At 40.4% G+C, this 8991-nt stretch overlaps 1 protein-coding gene across 3 annotated transcripts in view; it reads left to right on the top strand.

The window, feature by feature from the left end:
• Window positions 1-1554: 1554 nt before the first annotated feature.
• Window positions 1555-8991, top strand: part of SPIC (Spi-C transcription factor (Spi-1/PU.1 related)) — a 9350-nt gene continuing 1913 nt past the window's right edge. Inside the window, exons 1-5 of one of the 3 annotated variants that reach the window (XM_014528725.1) lie at window positions 1555-1608; window positions 3010-3034; window positions 4762-4855; window positions 6300-6412; window positions 8074-8182. In XM_014528725.1, the coding sequence (XP_014384211.1) occupies window positions 3032-3034; window positions 4762-4855; window positions 6300-6412; window positions 8074-8182 (319 nt within the window). In that variant the 5' untranslated portion in view covers window positions 1555-1608; window positions 3010-3031. Of the gene's footprint in view, window positions 1609-3009; window positions 3035-4758; window positions 4856-6299; window positions 6413-8073; window positions 8183-8991 lie in introns of all 3 variants that reach the window. The other 2 variants (XM_014528726.1, XM_014528724.1) reach the window with 2 other exon arrangements.

Below are 8991 nucleotides of genomic sequence, written 5' to 3'. Positions count from 1 at the left end.
CCTACTGGGGATGTGCCCGCAACCAAGGTACATGCTCTTGATCGGAATGGAACCCAGGACCTCTCAGTCCGCAGGCCGACGCTCTATCCACTGAGCCAAATTGGCTACAGCTACCATCGTTTTTTTATCCACTCATCTGTTATTGGGCATTTAGGCTATTTTCAAATCTGAGCTTTTGTAAATTGTGCTGCTAGGAACATAGGGTGCGTGTATTCTTTTTTCTTTTTTTTAATACATTTTTTTATGGATCTCAGAGAAGAAGGGAGAGGGAGAGAGATAAAAATATCAATGATGGGTATGCACTCTGACTGGGAATTGATGACTGGGAATCAAACTGGGGTCTCCTGGTTCCTAAGTCCACACTCAACCACTGAGCAACACTGGCTGGACTGAATTGCAGGTTTGATCCCTGGCCCCAGGATCGGGGCTCATGTGGGAGGCAACCAATCTGTATCTCTCTGTTGTCAATGTTTCTCTCTCTCCCTCCTTTCCATTCTCCGAGGATCAATGGAAAAAACATCCTCAGGTGAGTATTATAAATAAATAAGTAAACAAGCAAGTAAGTAAGTAAGTAACTAAGTAAGTAAGTAAATAAATAAATAAAATGAACTATGGTCAATAGAACTAAGGCTGGAATGAATAGCCTCCAATGCCAAGGCAGGGCCTATGCCTTTAAAAACTCGTAAGTAAGGCGATCAGTAAATCACAGTATGAGTAAAGAAGTTTGAGAGTAAAGAGACCCATTTGGGGAGATCAGAATGAGACAGCTGCTAAATAGTCCAAACAAGAAAGGCCCTGTATTGCCCTGCTGGCATGGCTCAGTGATAGAGTGTGGACCTATGAACCAGGAGGTCACAATTCGATTGCTGATCAGGGCACACGCCTGGGTTGTCGATCAGTAAATCACAGTATGAGTAAAGAAGTTTGAGAGTAAAGAGACCCATTTGGGGAGATCAGAATGAGACAGCTGCTAAATAGTCCAAACAAGAAAGGCCCTGTATTGCCCTGCTGGCATGGCTCAGTGATAGAGTGTGGACCTATGAACCAGGAGGTCACAATTCGATTCCTGATCAGGGCACATGCCTGGGTTGCAGCGGGGTGTGCAGGAGGCAGCCAATCGATGATTCTCTCTCATTGATTTCTCTCTCTCCCTTTCTGAAATCAATGAAAGTATATTTAAGAAAAATAAAAAATCCATATAAAAAAGGGAAGAAAGGTGATTAAGGTTCAGAATCAGGGGAGAAGTAACAGGAATAAAAAAAAGAGGAGGGGCAAGCATTGCACAGGCCAGAGTCTCCAATAGGGCTGTGCAGGCCTAAGGGCTGCAACTTACACTGGGTGGGGGTTTCACGGGGTTTGTTCTAATGCTTTGGCCCATAGGATACAAACTATTCTGCGCCTCTTCAAAATATTAGCCCCTGGTGTCCACTGGCCATATCATGAAAGAGAAATTATGAAGGCACTGTATCTTTTAAAAAAAATCCCCTTTTGTAGCACTTCCTTAAAAACAGCTATTTAATGCAACTCTGCAGTGAGTTCTTGACAGTTCTGTCTTAACGATTCTGATATTCATGAAGCATCATTGTAAGGGGTTGAAGTGCCTTCCTGGTAAGTGTTAAACTTGTTCTTTTCAAAGCGTCTTGTAAAAATGGTTATTCATTTTCTCCTTTGGTCTAATGAGTGCTTTTTATTTATTGCCTGTCCCGATACAAGATATATTAAGCAGCAGAGTGATCAATACGTGTTCAAACTTTTTTCTTCCCTTTGAGTTTGCTGCTTTTGAGAGTTGTGGCAGTTTCGTGGGGTATTGCAGTAAAAAAGGAGTAGCTTCATTTAAGTATTTAATTCAAAGTACAACACTCATGTATTTGCTTTGACGCTTGTGAGTAGAGGCATATTTAATTGAAAGTCATTGACGTGGCTTTTGAAAAATACATTTTTCCCAGCTTTTATGAGGTATAATTAAGGTATAACATTGTATAAATTTAAGGTGTACAACATGATGATTTGATATAAGCAAATATTAGGAAATGATGACCACAACAATATTAGCTAACACCCATCATCTCAATAGTTTCCTATTTTATGGCTTTTCTTTTCGTATTCTCTTTTAACTGACATGATATAGTGATTTCAAAGAGCTGAACAGAATTTTTATATTTGACTTATTGATGTGCTATGGATATGTATAATAATAGCATTAGATCCTATCATCTCATTGTGTAATGCCGTATTAAATATTAGAGTAAGCTCATTGTGTTTGCAGGATAAATGTTAACAACTTGTATAAACAGTTGTTAGGTGTCCTAAATGAAATGATAAGCAATGTTGGTTACCCCATACACTTTATTGTTATGTGGATTTATTTGTGTGTGTGAAGTTTTATAGAACGTAGAATTAAAAAACATTTAATGTGGGACAGTGTGATAATTGTTTATTTAAAACAAAATCTAAATTACTTACAGGGATAAGAAAGTAGATAATATAAAATTATGGATCAGGGTTCTTAACTCAGGATTTTAGGAAGTCCATGGATGGGTTTCAAAGCCTATATTTTATTTTTGATATAATTCTACATTTCATAAGAGAAAAAGTGTCTTTCACCAGATTCTCTGAAGGCTATAGAACATCAGAAATTTTAAAAAAATCATTGCTAAAACCAAATAACTATGCTTAACGTAGAAAATAATTTTGATTATCAGAACTTAGAAATACTTTTAAATATTTAAATATATATGTGAGTTATTTCTGTATTCTCTTATAAGTTAAACCATGTAGGTAATTAATTCTATTTAGCTTTTTTAAATTTAAGAAGTTTTGTAATGATAGAAGAACAAAAAAAATGTTTATAGGAAGAAAATTTGTACTCATCATATACGAATCAGATGGTACTCTTTGTTTATGTAAGACATTTTTTAGAAAAAATTTTGAGTAAGATCTTTTAATTGAGAGGAAAATTAAATAGAGACACTACCTAATTTTGTTTTTTTAAATATTAATCTTTTTCAGAATTGCCAAGTTAATAAGAAGTATGGTAAGTGGTCATGTAAAAATCTTTATTCATTTTCCATTTTGAAAATAAAATACATGGATCAGATTAATAAGAGTAAGCAATGGTTTGCACAACCCTTCTACTTTAAATCTTTTTTTAAAAAAGCTTATTTATTTATTTACTAGAGGCTCAGTGCATGAAATTCGTGGTTAGGGGTGATCAGGCAGGCAGGTGGTATGTGGTTAGGAGCCAGTGGTCCCAGATCGCGAGAGGGATGTCCGACTGCCAGTTTGGAGCAGGTACAGGCCAGGCTGAGGTGTTTGTGGGAGGCAACCAATTGCATCAATGTTTCTTTCTTTGTCTCTCCCCATCTCTTTTGGTTGAGGATTAACAAAAGAAAAAGAAATTAAGGGCATTTTGTTCTTAAATAACATTTCAGATTCTTGATTAAAGGTAATTTTTAAAAAATATTTTATTGACTTTTTACAGAGAGGAAGGAAGAGAGAGGGTTAGAAACATCGATGGGAGAGAAACATCGATCAGCTGCCTCCTGCACACCTCCTACTGGGGATGTGACCTCAACCAAGGTACATGCCCTTGACTGGAATCAAACCTGGAACCTTTCAGTCCGCAGGCCGACGCTCTATTCACAAAGATAATTTATTGATCCCTTTTTCCAAATCAGTCTTCAGCTCTACAATTCCTTAAAATTTTTTACAAGAATGTTAAAATACTTTACTATAGCCCAGCTGGTGTGGCTGAGTGGTTGAGCATCGACCTACACACCAGGAGGTAGCCAGTTCCATTCCTGTCCTGGTCAGGGCACATGCTCAGGTTGGAGGCTCAATCCCCAGTGTGGCGCGTGCAGGAGGCAGCTGATTGATGATGTTTCTTTTTTTAAATTTTAATCCTCACCTTCACCCGAAGATATTTTTCCATTGATTTTTAAAAATATATATTTTATTGATTTTTTTTACAGAGAGGAAAGGAGAGGGATAGAGAGTTAGAAACATCGATGAGAGAGAAACATCGATCAGCTGCCTCCTGCACATCTCCTACTGGGGATGTGCCTGCAATGAAGGTTCATGCCCTTGACCAGAATCGAACCTGGGACCCTTTAGTCTGCAGGCCAACGCTCTATCCACTGAGCCAAACCGGTTAGGGCTCCATTGATTTTTAGGGAGAGGAACAGACAGAAATATCAATGTGAGAGAAACACATGATTGGTTGCCTCCTACATCAGGGCCTGGGCCTGGGAGGGGCCTGCAACACAGGTACATGCCCTTGAACAGAATCAAACTCAGGATCTTTCAGTCTGCAGGCCAATGCTCTACCCACTGGGCCAAACCAGCTACGACAATAATGTTCTCTCGTATCAATTTTTCTATCTCTCTCTCCCTTTCCTTTCCTCTTATCCAAAAAATCAATAAAAAACACCATTTAAAAAATACTATACAATATAGTATGAATACTGGTCTCTAAATATGTATTATAGAGCAATGGCTCTCAATTAGGGTTGAATTTGTCCCCAGGGATATATTTGAATATATTTGAGACATTTTGATTGTCACAGCTGTTGGAGTGCTCCTGGCATCTAGTAAGTGGATGGAGGCCTGGGATGCTGCTAAACACCTTAAAATGCCCAGAACAGACCCCCGATTCCCCCCCCCAACAAAGACTTGGCCAACCTAAAATGTCATAGTGCCATGATTGTGAAACCCTCCAATTGGTAATTTCGCAACTCCAGAGTATTGCTATTGTTCTAGCAGGTTTGTGTCGAACAAGATAGGCTGGGCCAAGCATTTGAAGATGCTTTTGACGTACTGAGGCAACATTCAACTGGAGATCTTCAGTACCTGCCAGGTAAGATGTTAGCTCCTTCTTCTGCTGCTACATCAAATGGCTGGTTGGTAACATACATATGCAAGAATAATGATCAGAACAGAGAAGACTGTTTTTACCCAATGCAGCTAGAATTAATTCTAAAAAAGGCAAAATGCATCCAGGGTTAGCTAACCTAAATCAATCTAAAGTCTCACATATAAAATGCAGAATACGTAGAGAACGACATTCCACACAGGAATACTAAGACATACCATTTTTTATTAAGCACTAGAGGCCAGTGCACAAAATTCATGCACGGAGGGGTCCCTCAGCCTGGCCTGTACCCTCTCGCAATCCAGGACCCCTCAGGGGATGTCTGACTGCCTGTTTAGGCCTGATCCCACAGGGATCCCTGTGGGATCGGGCCTAAACCTGCAGTTGGATGTTCCTCTCACAATCCGGGACCACTGGCTGCTAACCTCTCACCTGCCTGCCTGCCTGATTGCCACCAACAGCCTCTGCCTGCCTGCCTGATTGCCCCTAACCACTCGCCTGCCTGCCTGATGCCCTTAACTGCTCGCCTGCCTGCCTGCCTCCCTAATCACCCCTAACAACTCTGCCTGCCTGCCTGATTGCCCCTAACTGCTTGCCTGCCTGCCTGATCACCCCTAACTGCTCACCTGCCTGCCTGATCATCTCTAACCACCTCTGCTTCGGCCCCCGCCACCATGGCTTCATCCGGATGGATGTCTGGAATGACATTTGGCTGTCCGGTCTAATTAGCATATTACGCTTTTATTTATTTTTTACTTTTTTAAAATATATTTTACTGATTTTTTACAGAGAGGAAGGGTGAGGGATAGAGAGCTAGAAACATCAATGAGAAAAAACATTGATCAGCTGCCTCCTGCACACCTCCCACTAGGGATGTGCCTGCAACCAAGGTACATGCCCTTGACCGGAATCGAACCCAGGACCCTTTAGTCCGCAGGCCGACGCTCTATCCACTGAGCCAAACTGGTCAGGGCCGCTTTTATTATTATATATATCTTACTGACATTTTCAGAAAGGCTCTTCAATTATTCTAGTTTATTTTAAAGACCTTCCACCCAAGCAAAATATATTCTATTGGAAAAAATAAGTATGCTATTCTTTCTTACCCATTATCCCATAGACTATAAAAGTATAGCCTAGATGAGATACAGATATTTTAACAATTGAGTTTACACAGGGTATTGTGGGAAGTTCCAATATACAAGAACTCATGTGATCTCGTCCTGCAAGGAGCATGTACTCTAGTAGGAGAAATGGCATATGTAAAAATGTATCTATAATATCAGCATAATGCAATAAACACCCTAAGGAAATGCTAAGTGATGAAAAGAACATGGATGGAAGCAATTGCATACATAAGCTTATACGTATAAGCACATAAACACACAAACATAAACTTTATCTTTTTAAATTTCTGTTTTTACCTTAGATTGCAAAGACTATGTGAATGTCCTCAACCACTGTTATCATGTCACAGGAAGTCCCAGCTGCTATGGTATGCTGCCTCCAGAGCAACCTGTCTATAACTGGAAAACAGCAATAGTGAGTATACACACCGGGAGACCTCTCCCCAAACCCCCTCAGTAACAGGTATATTTCCCTTTCACACTAGCTTTCCCCTTGGCACTTGATGAATGATAGCTGAAACCCAGCTGAAAGCACAGATTGCAAATGCTTACCCATGGCTGCTTACTCATGGCTACCATCAATCAGGGTATGAATTTTTAAAAAATATATTTTATTGATTTTTTACAGAGAGGAAGGGAGAGAGATAGAGAGTTCGAAACATCGATGAGAGAGAAACATCGATCAGCTGCCTCCTGCACACCCCCTACTGGGGATGAGCCCGCAACCAAGGTACATGCCCTTGACCAGAATCAAACCCGGGACCCTTCCGTCCTCAGGCCGCCGCTCTATCCACTGAGCCAAACCGGGGCCAGGGTATGAATTTGACAGGCAATGTGGGTGATGATGAGCAGTGCTGGGAAGAAGGAAACTGTCCTTTGTTATTGCTCCTCACCCGGTGGCAGACTGGTTTGAATGACTTCTAGAAAGAGGAGGCGCTTTCAAGGTTCTAAGATCACTGCTTCTCTTAAGTCCATCTGGAAAATTGCAGAACAGTTATGATGGGTCCCTAAAAACCAGAGGGCAAACGCCCAAACATCCCCTGCACTGGTTTTACCTACAATTTTATATTCATCTGTCCTATTCCCCCACACCCCAAGCACTAAATACATGTATTGGACCAATTAATTTATATTTTAGTAGCTTCCTGCAAAAGTAAATATCCCCACCATCTCTCTCCATCCGTGTGTTCTTTTACATTGTTCTGATGTGTCCATTTTATTAAAGCAGTCTTAATGTAGTGGGGAGTAAATAGGAAATGATTTTCCTTTTTCTTCTGTCATTACTTGCAACCGTGCTATGCAAAAATCTTTTTTTGTGACCCTGTAAATTGTTCTGTCACAGCCTTTCCACGGGACATTTCTTTGAAGAGGGAGTTTTTGGTTCCAGCTTAAGCTCTTCTGTCTCCATTTAGGGTTGCCAGGTAAAATGCAGGATGCCCAATATTTCCATTTGCTAAATCTGGCAACCCTCCTTCCACTTCAATTCCCACAGCCTGGCATACACACACTGCACTGCCTCTTGTGGTTGGGAAGTCCTTGGCTGTTGGGCAGCCCTCTGGCATGGGGTGTGGTAAGATCGCTCAAATTCAGCCCCTTCCACCCATGGAGATCCACATATCCTTGACATATGTAATGGTAGGAGCTCCTGCCCCCTTTCTTGGCTCTGCCCTCCTTTGGTTGCCATCTTTCTCCTCTTATCTCCTCTTGCCTGGATGGGCATCCAAAGCAAGAATGGAAGCCCATCTCCCCTTTTTGCTGACACCTAAATTCCTGCTACTGATTCTTTTTGGACTTGCGTTCTCATTGGTATTTTCAGGGGAGGGAAGCCATCCCCTGTCCTTTCTCATAGGCAGAGGACAATATGGAACTCCTCACAAACCCAAGGATGACCCTCCATCCCTAGGTCCTCTGCATATACGCTAGTTCTGCCCTGGGAGATATCTGGCTGCAGTTGAGGGTAGTGCGTTGGAGAATCTGGATGTTTAACACTCTTTTGCCCCCAGCTTTTGACTTTAGCCACCAACTGAGGGCCACATGGAAAGTCCCACTTAACATCCTGCTGCATTGTTTGTATAGAACCGTCCTGTGGACCTCTGTCTTGAAGGGAATATTCATCAGTCTCTGCAGAACATCCCTGAAAACCAGATGGTACAATTTCCTGTTCTCCAGCAAAAGGGAGGAAAAGGTACATGGATCCATCGTGTAAAAGAACCAGGTCTCCCTCAAAGCAGTTTTAAGGGGATTTCATATCTGTTTGGAATTGTATTTGCAAGATATCCTCTAATCACGATTGAGCATAATTTAACTCAGACAGACTGAACTACTCCAAGCTGTTCATCTTGGATGAGCTTTCCTATTGCTTCATAGAGATATTACAAAGCTGCAAAGTATCCACTTAGCTCAAATAAATACATAATGTGTATATATTATATTTTAGGTATCAAAAGGGAATTTTTTACAAGTTATTTTAGCATTCTTATTCCAGTTGTGAAGTCCTTGGGATAGAAATCATCTTCTTTATTAAGTTTTCTGCAAAAAAAGTTCCATAATAATTTGATATTTTATCAGTTTGAACTCCTGATATGAGAGAAACATGGATCAGTTGCCTCTCGTATGCCCCCAGGGATTGAACACAAAACCTAGGTTATGTGCCTGACAGGGAATCGAACCCTCAACCTTTAGGTGTAGGGGACAACACTCCAACCTAGTTACCTGGCCAGGGCACCATTTGTAATTTTTAAAGAATATGCATGTTTGTATATGAAAAAAAATAAGAAAAACACTTTCTAGAAATATGTAAGATAGACTAGAACTTTTACTTTCACTTTATGCTTCTGTTTTAATCATTTACCATGAGTATAATACTTTTTTATTTTAAAAAAATAAAAATTTAAACATTTTTTAAAAAAAGTTGTGGATTCATTATAATTGATTTAACCACTGGATGAGAGGCAGTGAGTTTGTTTAAGGTTGTGACTTTTATTTTTTATTTTT

This window comes from Myotis brandtii, unplaced genomic scaffold, assembly GCF_000412655.1.
Source record: "Myotis brandtii unplaced genomic scaffold, ASM41265v1 scaffold65, whole genome shotgun sequence".
Lineage (NCBI taxonomy): Eukaryota > Metazoa > Chordata > Mammalia > Chiroptera > Vespertilionidae > Myotis > Myotis brandtii.
Note: the sequence above shows the minus strand (reverse complement) of the source record. Positions and strands in the feature narration are given on the sequence as shown.